This window comes from Danio aesculapii, chromosome 18 (genome assembly GCF_903798145.1).
Source record: "Danio aesculapii chromosome 18, fDanAes4.1, whole genome shotgun sequence".
In the NCBI taxonomy this organism is placed as follows: Eukaryota; Metazoa; Chordata; class Actinopteri; order Cypriniformes; family Danionidae; genus Danio; species Danio aesculapii.
The window spans coordinates 6,946,177-6,971,993 of record NC_079452.1 but is presented as its reverse complement, the minus strand read 5'-3'; the positions used below and the strand labels follow the sequence as shown (position 1 = coordinate 6,971,993).

General features: G+C 36.0%; 1 protein-coding gene across 1 annotated transcript in view; it reads left to right on the top strand.

The window, feature by feature from the left end:
• The window catches only part of si:ch211-220f16.2 (golgin subfamily A member 4), a 51,309-nt gene that overhangs the window by 22,943 nt on the left and 2,549 nt on the right, over positions 1-25,817 (top strand). The window contains exons 10-20 of the mRNA XM_056477888.1: positions 1,662-1,770; positions 5,613-5,746; positions 11,795-11,904; positions 12,031-12,199; positions 13,990-14,094; positions 14,231-17,452; positions 17,917-18,042; positions 18,150-18,281; positions 19,800-19,900; positions 20,092-20,205; positions 22,717-22,834. Of these exons, the coding sequence (XP_056333863.1) occupies positions 1,662-1,770; positions 5,613-5,746; positions 11,795-11,904; positions 12,031-12,199; positions 13,990-14,094; positions 14,231-17,452; positions 17,917-18,042; positions 18,150-18,281; positions 19,800-19,900; positions 20,092-20,205; positions 22,717-22,834 (4,440 nt within the window). The remainder of the gene's footprint in view (positions 1-1,661; positions 1,771-5,612; positions 5,747-11,794; positions 11,905-12,030; positions 12,200-13,989; positions 14,095-14,230; positions 17,453-17,916; positions 18,043-18,149; positions 18,282-19,799; positions 19,901-20,091; positions 20,206-22,716; positions 22,835-25,817) is intronic.

Below are 25,817 nucleotides of genomic sequence, written 5' to 3'. Positions count from 1 at the left end.
TTTGTGCCAAAAGTTCAGCTTCAATGCCCCCTGGTATTGATTGAGAAAGTTTCTAGATCCCTCAAACTTGACCAGATCCCACCAAAATACATCGTCTTCATTACTATTCAATAATACATTAGTGCTGTATTTTGATTTAGTGGCAGAGCACATGATTTAAAATCAGAGCGCTAGTCCAAAATCTTTCTTGGGTGTTCAATTGCATTGAAGTACGATGACTGTATGCTGCTAATTTCATATTATTTTCATATTTGTTTCACATGGGAAGATACCACTCTTATCAGGATAGAAAAGAGCACTCAGAATTGGTGTTCTTGGATTTTACTTTAATTTGTCACCCGTCTCTGTGCTGTCCTTATGTTATTTAAATCTGCACCACATCAAAAAGATCCAGAATAGTTCAGCCAAAAATAAAATTGTAAATCATTTACTTCAACTTCTTTTTTTCCCCACTTTGAACAATAAATGTACAGTAGATGTTATTATTGCTGTTTTTTTCTCCTTGAAGCTTTTTTATTACAGCAAAACTAATAGAAATAAAGACTTTCTACAGAAGAAAAAAATATTCAAGCAAATACTGTGAAAATTTCCTTGGTCTGTTAAATGTCAACACTTGGTTAATATTTTTAAAAAGAATAAAAATTTGAGAGGAGGGCTATTGATCTTGGCTTCAGCTGTATATGTAAGCATTGAAAAATGAACATAAACAGTGAATGACATGTGTATATGTAGCTCAGTGAATGACATATGAACAGGCATTATTTGTTTGTAAATTGATATTATTTCTTCAGAAGACTCTTTATGATTGTTTTGAAGCATTGCCGTTTGTATGAATATGCTTTCAATGAAAAGGGGGAAAAATCATTAGATTACATTTACTTGTTTGTTTTGTGTTCCAATGATGAACAAACATCTTATAAGTTTGGAACGATGTAATGGCAGAATTCTCATTTTTGGGCAATTCAACCTTAAAGTTCTTGCATTAAATGTGGCGTTAAAATATGGTGTGTTTGAAGGTGCATTGTGATAGGGCTGTCAGTGTAGACCAAGATCTTAAACTTTTCACTAGTCTTGAATCACAAAGAAGCACAGGTTTGGAAGGGCATGAGGGTGAGTAAATGACAACACAATAATCATTTTTGGTTGAACTGTCCTGTTAAAACAGGTTTATATTTTCATGTTAAAATAGTGTTTGCCCCTTACTGATTTCTAACTCTTTAAATATTAGTATAACAAAAGTAAACACGTTATGCAATTTTGAAATTAATGTTTTTATCATCAAAATCTAAAGCCACATAACCCTGTGTGAAGAAGTGCTAGCCCCTACACCTAATAACTGGTTGGGCCACTATTAACACCCACTGTTAACACAAACATCTGCAAATTAAGCACTTTCTATAACTTGCGATGAGCCTGCAACAGTGCTGTGGAGGAATTTCAGCTTGTCATCTTTGTAGAATTGTTGTAATTCAGCCACGTTGGTGGGTGAGCCACCTTTTTATTGTCACATAATAGCATCTCAATTGGATTCAGGTCAGGACTTTTACTAGGCCACAAGTGAGTAAGGGGCAAACACTTTTTCACACCAGTGCATTCTTGTTTTGCATTGTACGTAACAATGCATATGTTGTGTTTGTTTGTTTGTTTTTGCTTGTTTACAGGAGGAGTTTCATAATACACAAGACCCAATAGGTGTCATGGATCATGATAGTCTTGCGAATGGAGAGAATATGGGTGGATGGTGGCCACAGCACAGTGCTGCAGATACAGGTATGAAACTCACTCGATTCTGATGTCGATTGGATGTAAAATGCATGTGACATTGTTGGAGGCAGTTTTGACAATAACTTTGGGCTCTATTTTGACAATCCATGCGCAAAGTGCAAAGCACAGGGCACAAGCGCATTAAGGGCGTGTCGGAATCCACTTTTGCTATTTTAAGGATGGAAAAATCCGCTTTGCGCCGCGACCCATGGTTTAAAAGGGTTGAGCTTATTCTCTTAATGAGTTATAGGTGTGTTTTGAGAATAAACAAATCAGAGTCTCATCTCCCATTCCCTTTAAGAGTCAGTTCCGTCGCGCCATAGCGCATTTGCTATTTACATGACGGACTTTGTAAGTGGAAAAACTGAACACTTCACTACAGAGAAAACAGTTAAACAGAGCATCTACAGGCGAGAATGAGAGATGAGCCTCCTCATTTTTTACTTTCACTTTCACTCTCGTGGATAGGGAAACTTCTTGTATGCACAGATATCCATTAGCCTAGAAATAATTAATTTAGTTTGTTAAGCGCAAAGATTTATTTCAAAACTTTTTCTAAATTCAGTTCTAAATTCCAGCAAATGAATAAATGAACAATAATAACGAAGTGTATTAAAAAAACGGAGTTATATCCCAATACACATGCTGTGCCCCATATGGTCTAAAACCTGACAGGTGGGCAAATCTAAGCTTGTTTTTAATAAAAACAAATATAAATAAGCATATAATGAATAATACTGCTAATAATGATAACATTACACAAAAGCAAATTGTTATGAATAAACTGAAAAAGCCCCCGAGATGAAGAAGCCATGAAAGTATGGTTTTTATATTTAAGTAGGCTAGAAAATAATATGTTTTGTAATATTTTAATCCTTTGTATTTATATTCTATATATATCCTTATTATATCCTAATATATCCTTAATATTTTAAGTCTTTTTCATTTTTAAAGATATTTGCGTATTGCTGTACACTCTGTCTGTATTAAGCAATGTGTAAGCGAGGCGCACAACTAACGCGCTCTGCGCTGGACAATAGTTCAGCTTTGTTCTGGTCTGTTGAACAGTCTATTATAGTTTCTCGAAATAGCAATGCGCCTCAACACACCTCCTTTTCAGACCAGAACGCCTATGACCGCACATATGAGCGCAAATGCATTTGCTATTTAAACAGCTTGGCGCAAAACGTCAAAACGACTCTTGCACCAAGCTGAAACTAGCAAACAACAATTGCATCGTGCCTTGTGCCACATTGCGCCAGGTGAATGATAGGGCACTATATCTTATTGTTCATTAAGCTAGCTAAGCCTTAGCTATACAAAGTCTAATCCACAAAAAAAGTGTATTAAAGTGTTTAGTAAATGGATTTACCAAAATCAGTGCTTCTCAGCATTTTGATTACAAGTTAATTTATTATATTGGCCGAATTCGCTTGTTCTCTCTGAAAAATTATTACATTATTTGCAGACACCAATATTTTATTCTAAATGTGGAACAACAAGCTGTTGTCAAGTCTGTTGCTCTCCATGACTCATTTCAGTGCAAATGGAACAATCTCAGTAATGTTCTCCAGGATACTTCATTTTGACTGACCATTGTATTTTATGTATAACGCTAACATCCTTTTTGATTTTGATTATTTTTTTAAGTTTAGAACCATAAGTACAATTAAGTCGAAATAGAGAAAGAGATTAGCATAATTATTGCATTTAAGAAATTATTCAATTAAATTAAATACACTTTTTAATGGCAAGGGGAAATTTGCATTGCATTTACGTTTACAGTATGTGGGATCCATGAACAATAATATGACAATATATAAAAATAAGAACCAAAATACAACAACTCTCCTATTAAAAAATCCCTATGACTTTTCTTGCATTATTATATGGCATACATTAGTGTGTTAACTAAAAATAAACTAAATTTGACATTTTTATCTGATTAAACTTCAGATAAAAGCATTTTTTTTAAAATAATTGTACAATGGGAACGGGAAACATTCATACTCTCTGTGCAGTGGGTCAGCAAACATTTTTATGTGCTGCTTACCTAAGAACTGACTGTTCTTATAATGACTCAAGGGATTGCTTTTCCTTTTTCCCTGTGGACTTCATTACTTTTTTATTATTATTTTTAAAAAAATTTACCAGTCGTGTAAGCTTAGTCTTTTCTTGATCCTTGAAGTTACCAACCATATTGCCTCCTATAATTATGGTCTCTCCAACTACCAAGTATAATGAACACATTAACAATTGTCTGGTCCATAAATCCTTGCTAAATGCTAAACTTTGCAGATAACAGAATCTCTGCTGCACATTCAAATTATATTTTAATCAAAGGTGTATCTTCCAGCTAGTTGTATTATCCATGTAATTTAGTAAGTTGCACAAAATTGACAACATGAAATAAAGGCATTATAAATTTAACCTGTTGGCTCTTAGGTATAAGAGCCAACAGGTCTATAGGTATAAATGTCTTGTTTTAATAAGATTTTATCCGAACAGTTTTTAGTATTAAACACTAGTGCTAGCAAATATTATGTGCATCTAAAATAATATTTTGTATTACATAATATATGTGTGTAATCTGTGTATTTAAGTATATATAAATACACTTAAAATACATTTTAAAGTACATTTAAATTTTTTTAAAGAGTTCCTTCTGCATTTATTTATTCCAAAGTTTCAAGTTTGAAACATTTTTACTATTGTAAATAGCTGTTTTCTATTTGAATAAAATGTATTTTGAATGTAATAAAATGTTTATTCATTTATTCCTGTGTTTTTAAAGTGACATTTTTAGCAGTATTACTCCAGTCACTTGATCCTTCTGAAATCTTTATAATATGCTGATTTGCTTCTAAAAATGTTTTATTTGTTATTTGTGGAATTATTTTCAGCTTTCTTTGAATTCAAAATAACACAATCTGAAATGGAAATCTTTTGTGATGATGTCACAAAAGTCTTTATCCTCACTTTTGATAAAAAAAAAATATATATATTTTTCACAAAAAAGTGTTTTACCGTTTATTGTACAATGTTACAAAATCTTTTTTTATTTCTGAGAAATTCTTTGGATCTTTTAATTATCAAAAAAAATATTCAACTTTTATTGATATTGACTAAATATTGTTAATAATAATAATAATAATAATAATAATAATAATAATAATAATTAATATTATTATTATTTTTTTTTTATAAAAATTTTTATAATTATAATAATAATACTGCTGCTGCTGATGGTAATAATAACATTAATAATAACAATAACAAATAATATTAACAATAATTGTTTCTTGAACGACAGATCAGCTTATTAGAATAATTAGAGTCATGTGACTGGAGTAAGGATGCTGAGAAAATTAATTTGAAACCACAGGAATAAATGACATTTTAAAATGTTTGTAAATAGAAAACAGTTATTTTAAATATATAAGCTTGTTAAACAGAAGAGACTTAAAAAGTGTGTGCGTGTGTGTGTTGCATAAAACAGTACACACTCAAATATTCTGTAAATGCAAACTTTTATTTTTGCTTTCACATGTTATTTATTTATGTATTTTAAATTCACAATTAATCTTTAGACGGCTATATAAAAACGAAAGTTTAGTAAAGGTCAATGAACTGGGAGACTTGGATGTTTTACTAAACATTTCTATCATACAACTGAAAAAGTAGATTAGAGTCTGTGGTGGTTCTACTGTTAAACCATTCCATTCAGCAAACCTTCATACCTCAGTAAAACAGACATATGGATCAATGTTTGCGTACAGAAGGCAGAGAACAGAAGTTATTACGACAAAATAATGTATAAAATGTGCTATTTTTTCCCACTGGTTTAGATGGCTTGAGGTCAGTTGTCGAAGAGCTCGAACTAGAGAGAAACCAACTGCAGGAGCAGATCCTGGTCCTCGAGAAACAGTGCCAAGACCTAGAGGACCGTCTTCAGCTTCAAGCGCGCATTGAATTGCTACAGGTACATAAAATAGTTTGCAGTGTACATTCTGTATAGTATTAAGCAACTATCATTATCAGCCTCAGCGATTACACTGCTCACCAACTGACCTTTTGTTAAGCCCACTCTGCTGATTATTGAGAAATCATTATATTGAATTGCCTCAGGCATCATTAAATAAAGTGGAAGTGAATCAAGTCTAGTCAGTTCAGTTAACTTCCTTTAATTCGTACACAAGTGATATGTCGATCGGATTTTCTTGATAACAGGCAAAGTGAGAGCTATGATTCTTTAGTGGTCCAGAATATGCTCTATTTTAAATGATGACAAATAGAGTCATTATGTACAGCGTTAATAATATCATGTTATATCGTGTGCGAAAAGGAACATTTGAATCCAGCAGAATAACACTTAATATAACTAATTTGTTTTTGTATTTTTATATATGTTTTATTCATCTTTTTAGTTGTTGTTATTTCACAGCTGATGTTATGGTTAAGTTTTTTTTAAGCTCCATTTTATTCATTTCACACTAAACTTGCAGCTACATAATTCAAATGGAATCACCAAACATGTCATGATAATATAAGTTTGATGAGCTTTGGCTTTAAAATGAGCACTTCAAAATTAGGTTTTAAAAAGTAGATGACAGAAAAGCTAAATATAATATTTGTAAAACTACTCTCTTCACCTCTCAGCCACTTTTTTTAAAATCCTGATGTACATTTTCCATTGTTCTTCTAATGGCTATTTATGTATAATTATATTCAAGCTAAATATTATGATTTTATTTTAACATTTTAATATTATATTGTTAATACATATAAGCACAACATAAGCCTGTCTTTATTCTCATTAGATGTCATTTAAATATTAGACAGTGAATTAGATTATTGGTTTTAATTATTGGATTATTGGATTATTGGATTATTGATTATTGGATTATAAGTTTAAACTGTCAGTAAATAAAGACTTGAGGTAGAACCATCTTTTACATACAGTACATTTGGAATTGTCACGGAATGGTGTTGGAAAATTCCAGTGTGTTAGAGCTGCTTGAGGCTCTTGAAATAAAACCTCTGAATATTAGAGTTGCATTTCTGCCTCAAGTGAAGTGTGCATTAAATGTTCAATTATTCAACGGCACATCCTCAGTTATTCCTTAAAGAGATAGTTCACCCAAAAATGGAAATCATGTCATCCTTTACTCACCCTTCTTTTTTCTTTTCTTTTTTTTCTTTTTTTTTTTTACTAAAGTTTTTATAAACATAGTATACACATAACATTTACTTAGAATGTTTACAATCACAAAAAAAGAAACAAATAGAAAGAAAATAATAATTAATAAAAATTATAATAATAGATAAATAATATTGACAGCTTTAAATAAAAAAGGGGGGATAAATAAATAAATAAACGCCAATATAAAGGCAATATTCAATTCAATTCAATTCACCTTTATTTGTATAGTGCTTATACAATGTAGATTGTGTCAAAGCAGCTTCACATAAAAGGTCACAGTAAATTGGAACAGTGTAGTTCAGTTTGTAGTGTTTAAGTTCAGTTCAGTTTAGCTCAGTTCAGTGTGGTTTAATAATCACTACTGAGAGTCCAAACACTGAAGAGCAATCCAACGTTGCGCAGCTCTATAGATCCCGAACCATGCAAGCCAGTGGCGACAGCGGAGAGGGGAAAAAAACTTCACTAAATGGCGGAAGTGAAGAAAAAAAAGCTTGAGAGAAACCAGTCTCAGTTGGGCACGACCATTTTAATTTCTCCCGCTGGCCAAACGTCTTGTGCAGAGCTGCAGTCTCAGTGGCGGAGGCTGGAAGCTGGCCTCAGCAAAGACTCGTCTGTCTCTGGAACGTCACAGGAATCAGTCTCATGTTCTCCACTCTTCCATGACCACCACAGTAGCTGCTCAGGATACGGCCTGGTCTAGGATATGGAAACCTTGGGATCATCTCGTCGTTTGTCTTGGATCGAATCAGTGACTCTGCATAGTCTGAGGGCCTCGGGAAGAGTATCCCCAGGTGGAAATGGAGAATAAAGAAAAAAATTAGCGTAGCTGCTGTTCATAGTGTATATAAACTGATGCAGATCCTGTGTGGAAGCCCCCTAAGTGGTGCACTAAGTGTATACTTTACTGAACAGATAGGTCTTTAATCTAGTTTTGAATTGGGAGAGTGTGTCTGAGCCTCGGACGTTATCAGGAAGGCTATTCCAGAGTTTAGGAGCTATAAATGAGAAGGCTCGACCTCCTTTACTCGACTTTGCTATTCTAGGTACTACCAGAAGCCCTAAGTTTTGAGACCTTAAAGAGCGAGTTGGATTGTAGCGAGACAGAAGATTGGTTAGATAAATAGGAGCTAGATTATTTAAAGCTTTATATGTAAGAAGCAATATTTTAAATTCAATACGAAACTTAACAGGCAGCCAGTGTAAGGAGGATAAAATTGGGGTGATGTGATCAAATTTTCTAGACCTGGTAAGAACTCTGGCAGCTGAATTTTGTACTAATTGAAGTTTGTTAATAGAGGATGCTGGGCAGCCAGCAAACAGTGCATTACAGTAGTCCAGCCTAGAAGTCATAAAAGCATGGACTAGCTTTTCTGCATCTGAAATGGATAGCATACTTCGTAACTTAGCGATATTTCTCAGATGAAAGAAAGCAGTTTTTGTGACATGGGATATATGATTTTTAAAAGTTAAATTGCTGTCTAATATGACACCCAGATCTTTTATAGTAGAGCTAACGCTAACTTTGTATCCCTCTAATTGTAGGTCGAGTTGTGAGATCTTCTGTGTACAGGATTTAGGCCCAATAAGTAATAATTCTGTTTGGTCTGAGTTTAAGAGAAGATAATTGTTGGTCATCCAGTCTTTAACATCTTTAATACACTCAGTTAGCTTGGACAGTTTAGACGTCTCGTCAGGTTTAGTTAAAATATATAATTTATAACTGCATAGCAGTGAAAAGCTGATCCCATGTCTTCTAATATTGTCTCCCAGGGGTAGCATGTATATTGTAAACAGCAAAGGGCCTAAAACTAATCCTTGAGGCACCCCGTATTTTACTGGGCTGACTTGTAAAGGCTGTCCATTAATCTTCACAAACTGGTAACGGCCAGCTAAGTATGACTTAAACCATTGTAGGGCCTGTCCCTGGACACCTGTAGACTTTAAGCGATTAATGAGGATACCATGGTCAATGGTGTCAAATGCCGGACTAAGATCAAGTAGAACAATAACTACGACAAAGACAAAGCCCCTGTGCAAATGTAGTGCAAATAGGTGAGACTTACTGAATTGATCAGGGGGAAGCTATCAAGCAGAAAAAAATACTGGGTGCATTGGTATGTCATATCCCAAAACTTTTCTAATTTCCCTGTTAACCTCCTGCCAGTACACTTGTATTTTGACATTCCCAAAATATGTGAACATAGTCCCCCACTTCTCCACAATCTCTCCAGCATTGTGATAATTGTATAGAACTATTGAATTTGGAGACCACTAATGGAACTCTGAAAAACCTCATCTTCATCTTCCAGTCGAACTACTTCCATGTTTGACTGCTTTTACCCTTATGGCAATTTGTGCGTATTTGTTCCCACATTTCATCCTCCATTATAGTGTTTAACTCTAAAAAGGCTACATGATTTTTTGAGTAGGCAGACCGTGTTCAATAATATCGATAAATAATTTTTCTATGTTTGTTGGACATCTTTTAATTATATCTCATTGCTTATGATTTGTGATATAGTGTCGTAGTTGTAAATATCTAAAGAAATCATTAGATTTCAGTGTAAATCTGTTAGATAATTGAAAAAAGGTTAAAAAGGTCTCCCCATCAAAAATACTTACACAATCGTACTAGTTGCCTGACATTAATCATTTCCTGATGAGGTAAGATGCTTGGGCTTATCGAAAGGTCAGTTGTAGCTGTTAATCCTTTAAAAAAATTATTAAAATCTGAATGTAGATCCATTTTCTTTGATTTGAAAAAATCACAACAAAATAATGATCATAGAAAGAATTGATGTTGAATTTCAGTGTGAGTGTTGGATAGCCATTGAATTACCTGTAAATTGAGTGAACTGTATCCAACACTCCTCTAACGCAGGAAACGTTTGGTATAGATGAAGGTGATGAAGCGTTGTCCACATCTCAGGTTTGTGTAAGCTTCCAAAAGCACCTCAGAGTGTGGAACTTTCTCTTTGTACTGGTTTCATCACCGTCCTCTTCAACAGAGTGCAGTTTACACACAGGGTGTGATTAACAGGTTGAGTAAACTAGGGCTGCACACATAATCCAGAAATGGAGGATTCTCATTTCCAAAATTAGCAAATTGTAAAGCAATATCAGCATTCTATTTTTGAGTACTCCATTCAAAGCAGATCATTGACCTTTGCATTTGGGGTGATTTTGAGTCTTAATTTGGCCACAACTTTCTCTGTGTTTCAGAAAATGGAAGTATTTTGGTGACTAATCTTATTTTGACACATATTTTTGGAAAATGCTTTGAATTTTTTTTAAATGTCAACAATACACTTTGGGCAAATTTACTACCTTTTTGTTGTGTTAGTGGCTATTTCTGACCCATTGACTTCCATCATATTCATTCATTCATTCATTTTCTTTTCGGCTTAGTCTCTTTATTAATCTTGGTTCGCCACAGTGGAACGAACTGGCAACTTATCGAGCATATGTTTTACGCAGTGGATGTCTTCCAGCTGCAACCCATCACTGGGAAACATCCATACACACCCATAGACTATGGACAATTTAGCCTTCCCATCTCACCTATACCACATGTCTTTGGACTTGTGGGGGAAACCAGAGTACTAGGAGGAAACCCACGTGAACGCGGGGAGAGCATGCAAACTCCACACAAAAATGACAACTGACCCAGCCAAGGCTCGAACCAGCGATCTTCTTGCTGGACTTCCATCATAATGATTTTTTTTTTATTACAAAGCCATAACACCTTATAACCATGCATTCTTGGTTGTTGGTGGTTTTCCCTGTTGGGAAGAGGTAAAATTAAGTTGCAGTGCAAAAACACTTAGTTTCTGCCTTCTATATGGAGTATAGTTTGTGTGTGTGTGAGAGAGAGAGAGAGAGAGAGAGACCTTTCCGCACTTATCTTGATATGTCTGAGAAAATCAAAATAAGTAGCTCAGCTTATATAGTAAACATAGTAAGTGTATTGATGAACACACACTATAATCTGCTGTTTTACCCCATAGAACTCCATATAAAAGCCAGAAATTTTTAAACAGGCTAACTAATGATCAAAGGGTTAACTGATCAACAGTAAAAATAACATATTTTACCACTTGCCAACAGGGAAAATCACAACAATCAAGAATGCTTGATTATAAGGTACCATGGCTTTGAAATAAAAATAAGCCAATATAAGATATATTGAAGTATATTCTTATATATTAATATAAGAAGTAAACATGTCAAAAACAGCCACCAACATATCAAAAGGATGGTACATTTGATCAGTACACAAGGGTTAAAACGGGTCATTTTGAAAACAAGGTGAATAGATTTTATGCAAATTGGATGTATTATAAAGATAAGAACAAGGTTGCAGTACACATGTACCAAACTGATGAACAGTTTTACAGCAATATTACATGTTTAAAATCAATCAAAAACATTTGTAGCAATGTTTTTATATTAAGTGGTAGTGATGATGATGATGATGATGATGATGATGATGATGATGATGATAATAACGATTATGATCTTAAAGAATAAAAGCTATTCCATAACAAACTCAGAAACTGTTTCAACCTGATTTGAATGTGAAGCTAGCTACATGAAGCATGTGTCCATTCTCTCACCTCATACATAATGAATCAGTTGAGTATTTTATTGCACTTGAAATATTGAAAAGAAATGATCAGCAATTCAGATTTTTGTCATCATCTTGCAGCCCTAGGTTAAGCCCACGTTTTTCCATATCAGCTTGACACTCAGGTGTGCAGTGTGGTGAAGTTTCCTTCCCATTTTGCTGGAATTGTTGTTATGATCTTTCATCTATCTGTCCATCAGCATGAGTCTGAGCGTCTGCAGGCTCAGGTCGCCAGTCTTCGGAGTCAGCAGATTAAAGATGCAGAAAAACATCAGCTGGTCATCACCAATCTGAACAAACAACTCAAAGGGTAATTATTTGAAATAAGCTCCTGGGGCCTTATTACAGAAGCATCCCGGCTCTGATTCTGGTACCATGTGATTTTACAATTACTTTCTTATTTGTTCATTAATGCTGTGTCCATCTGTTTACTCAGACTGAGCAGCACACAGGAGTGTTTGGAGTCCTCGCTCTTGGAAAAGGAGCACACGCTTGCCAGAACCTCAGAGAAACTGGAATGTATTGACAGTCTGAGAGAGGCGTTGGAGGCAAAGGAAAAACAAAACCAGGACCAAGCAGACAGACTTCTTCAGTCTGAACACAATGTGGGTAAATGGGAACTGCTAATGTATACAGCTGTCCCAGCAAGCATTTTTTTATTTACAAGATGTCCACTTTATTTTAAGATACAATTCTTGCTAATAATAACTGTTAACTATGACTTTTGCTTAAGTAGACTTCTAATTTGTTGCTTATTGAGAGTTAATGAAGGTAGTACTTAGGTTTAGGTAGGATCAGGGATGTAGAATAAGATCATCAGGAATATACAGTTTATACGTACAAACTAATCACCAGTATCTTAATAATCAGCAGGTAATGAGCCACTAGTTATTAGTGAGAATTGGTACTTGGTACAACTAAAGTGACTGTAAACATACATGTCTTGGGCTCAATTTGAGCTGCGAGTAAAAATCTTATAGATGTATAGCAATAATCCAAAAATGGACTAGTCATCAAATAGGAAGCAATGGATGACTACACATCTGAAACCTATTTGACATCTATGAGATTTTCACTTGCATCCAAAATTTTGTCTTGTTTTGATGTCTGTTAGACATCTTTTAAAGATAAAATTGCTCGCTGGGGTTGGCAAAACATTAAGGCACAACTTCTTATAAGTTATCTGAATTTGACATTTAACTGGCATATGTTTTGAGTAATATTGTTCCGTTTTTGTGCAGAGCTGTATGGTGTCATCTATCACTTCATTGTCACAAACCTGTATGAAATTCTTTATTTTTTGAACACAAAAGAAGTTATTTGGAAAAAAACAAAGGATGCTGGGGTAACACTTTTTAAATAATGGTCCATTAGGCAGAGTTAGGTAATTTACTAATATGAAAAAACAACTAGTAATATATTTATTACTGTATTTATTCATCTTCCTTAACGTTAGTTAATTTTAAATAATTTTTAGTTCATGTTAGTTCATGTTTACCCACAGTGCATTAACTAATGTTAACAAGCACAAATTTGGATATTAATAATGCATTAGTTAATGTTGAACTATGATTTATAAATGCTGTAGAAGATTATGAGTGGTGTCACAGTGGCGCTGTGGTTAGCATGATCACCTCACAGCAAGAAGGTCGCTGGCATTTCTGTGTGGAGTTTGCTTGTTCTCCCCTTGCTCGCACGGTTTTGCTCTGGGTGCTCCGATTCTCCCACTGTCAAAAGACATGTGGTATAGGTGAAGTGAATAAGCTAAATTGGCCATAATGTATGCGTGTGAATGCAAGAGTGTATGGGTGTTTCGCAGTGTTGGGTTGCGGCTGGAAGGGCATCCGCCGTGTAAAATATATGCTGGATAAATTGGCGGTTCATTCCGCTTTGGTGGTGACCTGATTAATAAAGGGACTAAGCCGAAAAGAAAATGAATGAATGAATGAATAAATGTTTGCAACCGTTTGGGCATGAGTAAATAGTGAGTACATGTTCCTTTTTGGTGAACTATGTATTTAAAGGCAATTTAAATCTGTCATCATTTACTCCATCCTTTACACTTTACTTGTTCAACCTATTTGAGTTTCTTTCTTCTGTTAAAGACAATAATAATTTATTTTGAATGCTAGTTGATGATACTTGTTGACTGTGCCATTAACTAGCATTTTCCAAATATAACTTTGTCTTCAGCTGAAGAAAGAAACTTCTTTAAATGAAGATTTAAGACCAGATGAGGGAGGGTAGGAGGTCATTTAAATTTTTGGGTGAACTATCACTTTAAGTGCAAACCAAAGCATCAAGAGTAAGAATGACACACATTTAAGACACTACATATTTGTGATTATTATTTTTTTGAACCATATCTAAGTAATTGATGGTATTTGTTTTGTAGCTGGCTGAAGTTAAAAAGACATGCAGCAACTTTGAGAAGGAAAACTCAGAGATGAAAGCGACTGTTGCAGAACTAACTCTCAAACTCTGTGTGATGAAAGACAAGGTACAATCTTACAAACATGACCATTCACATCAATATTTTTTTGTTTTGATATTGTTTGATAAATATATTTTGACCTAATAAATAATATTATATACAGATGTTGTCTAAAGTATTATTTTTAATATTCTTGTTTCAGGCACAGAAACAAGATGCAACTATGGAATCATTACAGAGTGATCTGATTCAAACTAATGATGAACTTGACAGACTGAATACCGTTCATTTGGAAGAAAGAGCACAGCTGGTTCATGACTTGCAGAGCTGTGAGCGCGAAATCGATAGACTTCAAGATGTCATCACTGACAAGGACAAAGAAATACTGGCACTATCATCCAGCATGGCAGAATATTCTGAGCAGATTCATGAACTAAAACAAGAAATGAAGCTCAAAGAGGATGTGCTGACTAAAGTAGAAGAGGATGTTCAAATCTTTAGAGACCCACAGCTTTCTGACCAGCAGTTCTTTAATATATTAATACCTAAGCTGATCGAACAGTTGAAGAAAACCGAAAGCGATCTAAAGGTGGCCAAAAAAGAAGGTGAGTCGAGGAGCAATGAAATTAAAGACTTTATAAAGCAAACAGAAGATGATAAGAAAATTATTCAGGATCTTCGTATGGAAATACAGAAGCTGCATGTGAATCTGAAAGACCCGCAATCAGATGGGGAACAAGTGCATGAGAAAGATTTTCTCAAAGAAGAACGCAATAAGTTGCTTTCTGAAGTCGACAAACAAAAAAGTGAGCTTTTGAGGTTTTCTAAAACACTCGAGGAGCAGGTTGCCTGTCAAGAGCAGCTTAAGCAAGATGCCCAAGACAAGTCTGAGATAATCTTCTCATTGGAACAGAAGTTAAAGCTTGTTCAAGAGGAGCTAGTAGCTGAGAGGGATCGATTTAACTCAGAACTTATGATTCGAGATGAAGTCAAAGAACACCTTGAGAAAAGTTTGTCTGGTGAAATTTATAGTGCTAAATCTGTAAAGAATGACAACCAGAAACTTAAAGAATCACTTGAGCAGAATTTGGGAGAGCTTGCAAGACAAAAGCAGCTCCTGGACAGTGCTACGATGGAAATACAAGCCCTGCAAGATCAGAATTCCAGCTTACTTTTGCAAGTCAAAAGTCTCGATAGTGACAATTGTCAATTAAGGGTTGAAATTGAGACTAGAGTCCAGTCTCTCTCTGATGTTTCAGAAGAAAAGAAGAGATTGTTAAGCAAAATATCTCAAGTTGAACTGCAGCTTTCAGAAAGTGTTAAAACAATAGAAGACTTTCAGAGAGATAAGGAAGAGCTATATCTCAGAGAGGCTGACTTAAAGAAAGAACTTGAGAAAAACAAACAGTCTATGACTGAGATTTCATTAGAAAAAGATGGTGTTATAGAGCTTCATAATGGTTTGATTAGACAAAATCAACAATTACAAGAAATAGTAGAAGTGAAACAAAAGGAAGCGCTTGTATTGACCCAGGCCGTATCTGACTTGAATAACAAGATCACGATAACTCTCAAGGAAAATGAAAAACTTGCTTCTCAAATTGTTAGTCTTAATGAACATAATGGTTCCCTTCAGAGACAAATAAATGAACAGATGAAATCACTTACAGAAACAACAAATGAAAGAGAGACTTTACAAAACAAAATTCAGTTTTTAGAGACACAGAATGTGAAAAACCATAAAATTATAGAAGGCTTACTTAAGGCCAAAGAAGATTTGCTTTTGCAAGTGCAGGAACTCAAAGTTATTGAACAAAAACTGCAGGCCGATGCTGAGATCTTACGCAAGAAGTCTTCAGAATACGCAGACCTCACACAAGGTCTCAGCGAGACCAAAGACGAAGTAGATCACCTTAAAAGGAAACTCGAATCCTCCAATTCTGAAGTTGTTAAGTGCAAAAATATTGTGCTCGAAAAAGAAAAGATCTTAACAGACCAACGGATGCAAATGGAAGCTTACCAGCAGCAATTTAAGCATTTACAAGATAACATTTCTGTACTTCAAGAACAAGCTTTTAAACATAAATCAGGCCTGACAGAGAAAGACACTTTGCTGCAGAAAGAATCAAATGCATGTATTCTGCTTCAAAAGGAACTTGGTCATGAAAGAGAACTTGTTTTTAACTTTCAACAAGAGATGAGCTCTCTGAAAGGGGAGTGCTCCAGACTAAACCAGGCTTTGGAAGAGAAAGAACAAACTCTAAGAGAGAAAAACCTTGAATGCCAAAACCACTCAGAGGAATTGTGTAAAAGAAATGAGACATTGGTTTCACTTACTAGTCAACTTGGCCTTATGAATACAAGCATAGCGAAGCTTGAATCCGATAATTCCAACTTAAGAGACAGTTTAGAGAGGCATCTATCTGAAAGGGCAAGACTCGAAGAGGAGCTGATACAAAAACAAATAGAGCTTGTGGAATATCAGGACAGTGGTCAGGCAATGAATGATCAAAACAGTATAATTAAATCAGAACTAAAGAATTCAATGACAGAAATGGTTAGACAAAAAGAAATGATCACTTCACTACAAAATGAGTTGGAGAGCAAAAAAGTCGAACTGGGATCTTTGGAAGAGAAGTTCAAATCGGAGCACTCTCAGCTTGAAGCTTTACAACTCGCTCTGCGGGAAAAAGATGATGTTTTCCGGACACAAGAGATGCATGTAAATAACATGCAAGCCAAACTGTTGGAAAGTGAGGGCCAAATCAACCAGAGAATCTCAAAGCTTCAGGAAGAGAATCAAAGTTTACGGACAGCTTTGGAAGACAAAGATAAAGAGTTTTCTTTGGTTAAGACAACGTTATTGGCACAATTGGAGGCATGTGAAGCTAGACTGAAATCAGAAATGGTTGCGACTGCTCAATTTCAGAAAGATATACAAAACTTACAAGAAAAGACGAACCATCTCATAAGCATCATTACTGAAAAGGATTCCTTCTTGATGCAGGAGAAAGAGAAGTATATATGCTTGCAAAGTAGTGCATCAGAACTGGAAAGCACAGTTTCACAACTGAACTGTCAAATAAAGCCATTAACCTCAGAAATCAAACAACTCAGGGAAACACAAACCAAGAAGGAACAAGTCACGTTTGCTGCTCAATCGCAGATGCAGAAACTGGATGAGCTCTACAAGAATCTTCAAGAGGAATGTGATTTGACTAAACAAGAGCTGCTGAAGGTTTTAAATGAAAACTCATTGAAGGAAGAAGAGGTCCGTAAATTGATCCTGGAAAAGGAAGACATTCTCAGAACTTCCAATTATCAGATTCAGAGAACTCAGGATCAACAACACAACTGGCGATCTACCACTATGAATAAAATGGAGGAAGTTCAGCCAATGGAGAAAAAGAAACTTCACAAGATGGTAAGTCCTAGATGTGAAACAAATGTTTGGATTAAATAAGAAGAGTTTTAAAATGTTTAACATCTTGTTCTTGACTCATCGCTTTCAAACTTATTTTTGTCCTTAAGTGAAGAACAAATAATAATTTAATTTGAAGAGTACCAGGTAAATGCCTTGAGTATATACTTTATAGACAAAATCTTGCCCAAAGATAGGGAAGTTTGATGCATGATTCCAATTTGAGTTGTGTTGCTTGGAGGTCAGAAAATCTGCAATGTCTTTGAAGGGCTATTGACAAGAGTTCAGGTTTGATGAGCATTTACATTATGTCTGCCTTGCTAATAACCTGTGGGACTGTTTTTAGCTTCCAGAACAGTGCCCATTAAGTGATCCATTAATTCAATTAGGAGATACAGTGCATTTAATGACACCTTTTTTCAGTTTTCCCAAAAACAAATAAATGACATTTGTCTGTGTATCCGCAGGAGTTTATGGCTTTGCAGGGTAAAGAAGCATCTCCAGAACAATGGGTCAAGTTGAATGGCCATCTGCAGCAATGCCAGCTAGAGATTCAGCAAAGAGAATGTGGCCTCCAACAGCTCAATATCAAGGTATACATCCAAATATGTCATCTGGAAATCAATGTAGTCTTATATTTACTACATTGAGTTGTTTATGCATATTGAACATGCTTGTGCATGTATTATATTTGCACTAGCTACAGCAGACAATTGAAGAAAAGGAAGGAGTTTCCAGGCTGCTCAAAGACGCACAGCAGACTGTTAGTGAGCTCCAGAATCGCTGCTATTGGCTGGAGAGACAAGTTCAAAATCAGTATTCACCCACACAGGTAACTATATGAGTATTTATTTAAATACAGATCTAAAATACTGTAGCAAAACTACAATGATAATTTTTTAATAAACGTGTCATTTTTAAACCAAAGACAAGCTAAGGAAATTACACTTGAATGATAAAACCTGTACATTTACATTTTGATTCCACATATTTGGATTTGGGTCAAATGAGAGAGTCACTTGAATATGTGTATTACAGCACACAATTAATTTCAGTTTGCATTAAAATAGTTTAGCCTAAGGTCTATAAGCTTTGTTTGAAATAAATGGTGCTGTTTTTTTTATACTTTTATATTTTTATTCCTTTTTCTGTTCTTGGTTGCATGTTTTTTTGTGGTGTGAGAGAAACTAAAATACACGTTTTAAATGTTTGTATGTATTTTGTTTCAGTTAATGTTATCGTTTTTGTTCATGTTTTTCATTTGTTTCAGTTTAGATCTTTTTTTTAATATAAATAAGACAAAAAAAAACATGACAACAATGCAACATGTACTTAAAAGGATACTTCACCCAACAGTGGAAATTGTCTGTTAATTTACTCATCCTCAGGCCATTCATGATGAAAGTTCCTTTTATCTCCAGTTAAACATCAACAAATATTTTTTTAGCTACAACCATAGGCCCTTGTAATTTATTTTTAGTTTTGACTCAATGCAATCTTTAAAGGTCCCAGTATACAGCAAACGAAATCGAAGAACAAACTCTAAGTAATTTCAAACAAAATCTGGCCAAAATGAAGTTAGCTTTGGTGAGTATTTTGAACTGCTGAAATGAACTCAAAGCTAACTTTTGGGCGAGTTTTGTTTTAGCTACTAATCACTTTTGAGCTACCATTGGCAGTATCAATCACACAATCAGTGGGTGTGTTCTGGAACTCCGATTGATTTGTATCTCATATTCAAGGAGGTCAGGCAGGAGAACAACATCAAACACAATAACACCAAGTTAGCAAAATGATTACACTGGAGGGTCGAGTAGCAGAGCTGGTACAGATCTATCCACCCCCTCTGAGACTTTAAAGTCTCAGAGGGGGTCACACCAGACGAGAAGCACCACCGATTCATGTCACATCTTATAAAGTTCTAAAAACTGTTCCATTTGGTGTCTGTCCACAGCAAATAGAAAGCAATGTAAAGATGTGGCATGATGCGTTGTTGCTTCTTGTGTTAAATTTTTATAAAACTGTTCTTTTCTCAGTCACATCATTGTGTTGAGGTGTATATGCAAGCAGCGTGACATATTTACAACCCCACCTTCTGCAGCACTGGGGTATCGGTAGGTTCAAAAACAGTATACCAACAACACCGCCTTTTCGAACGTATTTTTGCCTTCAATAGAAGAATTAAAAATAACTTGGTTTGTACTGGGGCCTTTTGTCAGGTGGTATTTATTTGGAATGTTAGGTTAATAAACTATTGGTGGTTGGCCTTTAAAGCTGAACAGGTACAATAGGACCTTAAAATTAAATGTGAATTACATCTGTAATAGGTTTAAGTCTGCTTGTTTCGCAGCAGGGTTCAGTCTACGCAGAAGTTCCACCAGGAGCCCCTCAGGAACCAATCAGTGCCACTTTCAACCAAGTTGGATCAGACAGCAGAGATCTCAGGATGCGGTTTGTCTATTTATATGCACATTTAAACTTCTTACGAAAAGTTTTGTCGAACTTTCTGTTGAATAATGATATGTTCATGAAAATGTGCAGATTTATATGGTTAATGATTGAGACCCGGTGTTTTTAGATTTTAGATATGTGATTGTGACTTATATGTTTGTTGTTTTTTTTCTTCTGAATGTTTTGTCCAGACTTTCTGAGGCAGAGATTCATCTGTCACAGTTAAACTCTAGATTAGAGGAGGAAAGATCAAGGAGAGAGGTCGCAGAAGAAGCTTTGCGTTTGACAGAACAGAGAGTTGTAAGGTAAAAAAGCTCTTTCAGGAATATTTCAAAGTATGATTACAGTGTATACTTTATCATAATAGCTAAATGTCACCATAATCTACTTAGGGTTAGTTTCACACTACAGGTTTAAGATGAATTAAAATGTAAACACCAAAAATGAAAATTTTGTCATCATTTACTCTTCAAGGAACACCTTTTTTGGAAATAGGCTCATTTTACAAGTCACCTAGAATTAAACAGTTCACTTTTGCCATTTTTGAATACATTCGGCCATATCAGAATATGGCGGGATCGTTTTTAGCTTAGCATAAATAATAGAATCAAAAAATGAAATGTTGCTAATTTCTAGGTTGATGTGGCTAGGAACTATGCTTTCATTTTGGCATAATGATCAAGGAGCTTTGCTGCAGTGCCATGGCCAGTGATATTGCGCAGAGCTAGACCATAGTCCCCAGCTAGGTAAGCCGTGCATATCATTGCGAACGAAAGATGATAATAATACATGAGAAGCTTATGGTCTAATCCAGATAAATCATTTATGCTAAACTAAACTAGTGCTCCCATCAGACACCGAGATTGGCTGAATGGATAATTTTTTTTTTTAAACTGAACTGTTAAACTCAAGGGGAGTTGTAAAATGTGCAGTTTCTTTCCTCTTTTGAGAGAAGATCTGGCAGAAAGCTGTAAACCTGTAACCATTGACTTCCATAGTACTTCAATTATTTACACTGTCTGTACTGTATGCATGTGACAGTCGGTCCTCGAGTTAGAACACCTGAACAGGGTGACACAGTGGATGATATCTGTCTCTAATTGTAGTACACAAGTTATGGGTTTAGCTGTGTTTGACACTGGCAGTCTGAATATGTGTGCAGCTTCTGCTCTGAATATTCACAGTTTCTGCACTTCTGGTTCTCTGCTAGCACAACCAGTGTGAAATAGGCGTAAAGCCACGGTCACTAGTTTGAACAAAAAGGGGCAGGATAAAATAAGATGATGTAACACTGATAAAATGAACGATTGCTCCATTTTTTAAATTTCTACTCAAATGGTTCATTTTTTTATTGGTCTCACACATTCACGTGACGTGATATCACAGGTCAGAGTTCACCAAACTTGAAATTTTGAACGCAACGACATGCGAAACTTATCGTGTGAGCTTGCATTTCTAGTCTGCTGCATTCACATGCATATGAATGGGAGTCAATTGAGTGAAAAGTGCAGTCTGACTGCAGCTTAAGTCTGACATTTCCAGATACAAAAGCAAACAAAAAAAGAAGAAAAAAATGCTAATAAATACCCTGGTTGTACTGTAAAACTACCAAATATCTTATCCAAAAATCTTTCATTCCCAAAATGATACTAGCAGGGTTCAAACGGTCATGGAAAACCTGGAAAAGTCATGGAAATTACCTTAACATTTAGTCATTTAGCAGACATTTTTGTCCAAAGCGACTTAAGCTGCGGTCACACTAGAGCTTGTGCTTGCAAAATTCTGCCGTACAGCGCTGCAAAAAGGGGCGGGGTTAAACAATTTGATTAGACATTAATAAAAGTGAGCCATTGCACCATATTTTAAATTTCTTATTTTAAATGATCTTCTATTAGTCTCATGCAATCACCTGATGTGATTTCGCAGGTAAGAATTCAGCAAGCTTGAACTTTCGAATGCAGTAAAATGCAAAACATGTGCTTGCATTTCTGGTCTGCTGCATTCGCTGGCCTATGAATGGAAGTCTATGGAGCGAAAAGAGCAGTGTGATCGCAGCTTTATAATAGAAGTCGTTTTTACCTACTATTACTAGTTTAACAAACTATTAAGATTGTCTAATTTTAGTTTGACAAATATCTGTTTATTTGAATGGAGGTTAGTTGTTTTTACTTTTTTTTTTTCTTGGCCAAAAACATGCTCTCACATTATTATTGCTGTGTAAGCATCATCTATTTTACATAGATATAAAAATAAACTGAAACTACTGCGTGTTTTATGATATGCTGTAAAATATTTTAACGTTTCTTATGATTTACCATGTATATGTAGACATTACATGAAACATTAGGTCATGAAAATTGACTTAAAAGTCATGGAATGTTTGTAGTAAAAATGTGGATGTACCCTGTACTAGTCTTTATTTCCAAACTTAAATCTCAGATGCTCAGACAGAAAATATTGGAGAATGTAGTGCACTTAGATTACACATTTAGATTAAATGTGTAAAATTAACAAATAGTTCTCCTTAAATGGCAATTGAGATGGTGTTCCCAACTAAAACTAGTGGAAACGTATGTCTTCAAACTTTAATTTCATTGCTCCTGTAAAAGCAGCTCTGTGGCCATTTCCTTTTTTACATAATTAGGAAAATATCAGTGATTAACATATAGGGGAATGTGCTCAGGCCAAGGACTCCTGTTGATCATGACATGAAAGAAATATATTTATACTGAACTTATTCAAAATAATTTTATTGCAAGTTTGACTGTGCTAGTGTTTTATACTCCATTTGATATGCGTTGTTGGGTTTCTTTCAGCATGGAGGCAAATCAGTCAAGGCGTTCTCAACCAGACTTCAGTATACAGCTGGAAAAAGATGAAGAACAGTTTGAAGAGCTTATTATTCGCCCAAACCGACGCCTATTCATGCACAAGGTACTGTATGTCTGAATGAATGTATAAATTAAGTTTCCACATAGGGGTGTGTGTGATATTGCTACAATTGTATAATTACAATTTATTATTATTATTATTATTATTATTTTACAATAACAATAAGTAATGTTTTGCTGGCTTTAATCCAGAGATTTGAAATTAACTCTGGAGCACATGCTGCTGAAAAACACACATGAAGCAAACAGGAAACAGGAAATTACACGACACACGAGAGAGTCAGTTTGATTCATTTCTAGGGGTGTCAAAATTAATTGTTTCTTCGGTGCACCGTGATGCAGACGCGGACAATTCGGTATCGGTTCACTAATAATCATAACCGTTTATTATGTACTGACATAATTTATCTCATATGCGCTATGTCTCAATAGCTTACTATGGCGAGGGAGGCGAGCACAAGTATTTACAACGCTTCAACTACTTAAACTCAGAAACTCTGCGCAATTTGTTTGCTAGACAGTGTTTCACTGACACTTACAGCAGAAGCCCCTATTTCACTGCGATTGAGAAAATGAAAGTACTCCTTTTCTCTCTTTCACTGTGGCCCATTTGACCTGCTGGCGTGACTTTTCCTCTCCTCTCGGCTGTTACAGCAATAGTTCTGGATACAGACACGAGTGCGTGTCTGCAGAGTTTTCTCCACCGCGTCTATCATTTATCAGCTGTAATCGCCGCTGCCATTTATCAGTGTTTATCATTGGTGAACAGCGCCAGAGGGTTAGAGCCAATCACAGCCCTTTCTGTTGAGCGCATGACCAATCATAGGGGTGTAAGAACGAACTCACTCGACAAGGCTCAGAGCGAGCGATATATTTATATTTGTTTATTTGCTGTAAATACTCATGTTGTTCTATGCATGTACTTGAGTTTTTAAAGGTACAGTTTATATATGTGACTGTATTAAAGGACAAAAATGTATTACAAATAGTATATAAATATATTTATACACTTTAATGCAATAATTGTTGTGACTTGAAGAAAATCTAAAACTGTGAATGGAAAGCATCATCGATGCACTGAGATATCGAATTGAACCTAATCGGTGGGAGAAACCCGAGCACCCGGAGGAAACCCACGGGAACACGGGGAGAACATGCAGACTTCACACAGAAACGCCAACTGACCCAGCCAAGGCTCGAACCAGAGACCTTTGAACATTTACATTTACATTTACATTTAGTCATTTAGCAGATGCTTTTATCCAAAGCGACTTAAAAATGAGGACAAGGAAGCAATTTACACAACTATAAGAGCAGCAGTGAACAAGCGCTATAGACAAGTTTCAGGCGTGTAAAAGTCTAAGAAGCAAAACATTAGTAGAAAATTTTTTTTTTTTTTTTTTTTTTTTTTTAGAGAGAGAGAGAGAGAGAAAGAGGGCTCAGTTAGTGGTATAGCCAGAGAGGCAATTGCAGATTAGGAGGAAAAGTGGAGACTAAACAGTTGCGTTTTTAGTCGTTTCTTGAAGACAGCAAGTGACTCGGCTGTTCTGATGTAGTTAGGGAGTTCATTCCACCAACTGGGCAGATTGAATGTGAGAGTTCGGGAAAGTGATTTCTTCCCTCTTTGGGATGGAACAACGAGGCGACGTTCATTCACAGAACGCAAGTTTCTGGAGGGGCACATATATCTGCAGAAGTGAGAGCAGATACGAAGGAGCACAGCTAGAGGTCACTTTGTAAGCAAACATCAGAGCTTTGAATTTGATGCGGGCAGCAACTGGAAGCCAGTGCAAACGGGTGAGTAGCGGAGTGACATGTGCTCTTTTGGGTTCATCAAAGACCACTCGTGCTGCTGCGTTCTGAAGCAGCTGAAGAGGTTTGATAGAACTAGCTGGTAGCCCGGCTAGCAGAGAGTTGCAATAGTCCAGTTTGGAGAGGACAAGAGCTTGAACAATGAGTTGAGCTGTATGTTCAGATAGGAAGGGTCGGACCTTTCTGATGTTGTAGAGTGCGAATCTGCAAGATCGGGCAGTTCTAGAAATGTGGTCAGAGAAGTTCAGTTGGTCATCAATCGTAACTCCAAGGCTTTTTACCATTTTGGATGCAGTGATGGTTGCTCCATCCATCTGGATTGAAAAGTTATGGTGAAGAGTCGGGTTGGCAGAAACTTCAAGCATTTCCGTTTTCATGAGGTTAAGTTGGAGATGATGATCTTTCATCCAGAGTGAAATGTCTGACAGGCAGGCTGAAATGCGAGCTGGAACCGAGGGATCATCAGGGTGGAAAGAGAGGTATAGCTGGGTGTCATCAGCATAGCAGTGGTAGGAAAAACCATGTTTCTGGATGACTGTTCCTAAAGATGCCGTGTAGATAGAGAAGAGAAGTGGTCCAAGCACAGAGCCTGAGGTACCCCAGTGTATAGATGCTGTAGGTTGGACACCTGTCCCCCTCCACGACACCCTGAATGACCTGTCCGAGAGGTAGGAACTGAACCATTGAATAACAGTGCCTGTGACGCCCAGTGACTCAAGCGTAGATAGCAGGATCTGGTGGTTTACAGTGTCAAAAGCAGCTGATAAATCCAGCAAGATGAGGACAGATGATTTAGAGTCTGCTTTAGCCAGTCTGAGGTCCTCCACGACCGAGAGCAGGGCAGTCTCAGTTGAGTGGCCTTTCTTAAAGCCAGATTGCTTGTTGTCCATGAGGTTTGTTTTGAGTAAGAAAGTCTAGGACTTGATTGAACACTACTTTCTCCAAAATCTTGGCCATGAATGGAAGCAGGGATACCGGTCGGTAGTTTTCAAGTAGCGTTGATCCAGGTTGGGTTTCTTTAGCAGAGGGGTTACCCTAGCCTGCTTAAATGAAGTAGGGAATAGACCAGAGTCAAGAGATGTGTTAATTATGTGAGTCAGTGTTGGTATGACTGCAGGAGAAATGGCTTGCAGGAGATGAGAGGGAATGGGATCTAGCGGACAGGTGGTTGCATGGCTTGATAGCACGAGATTGGACACCTCAGACTCAGAGAG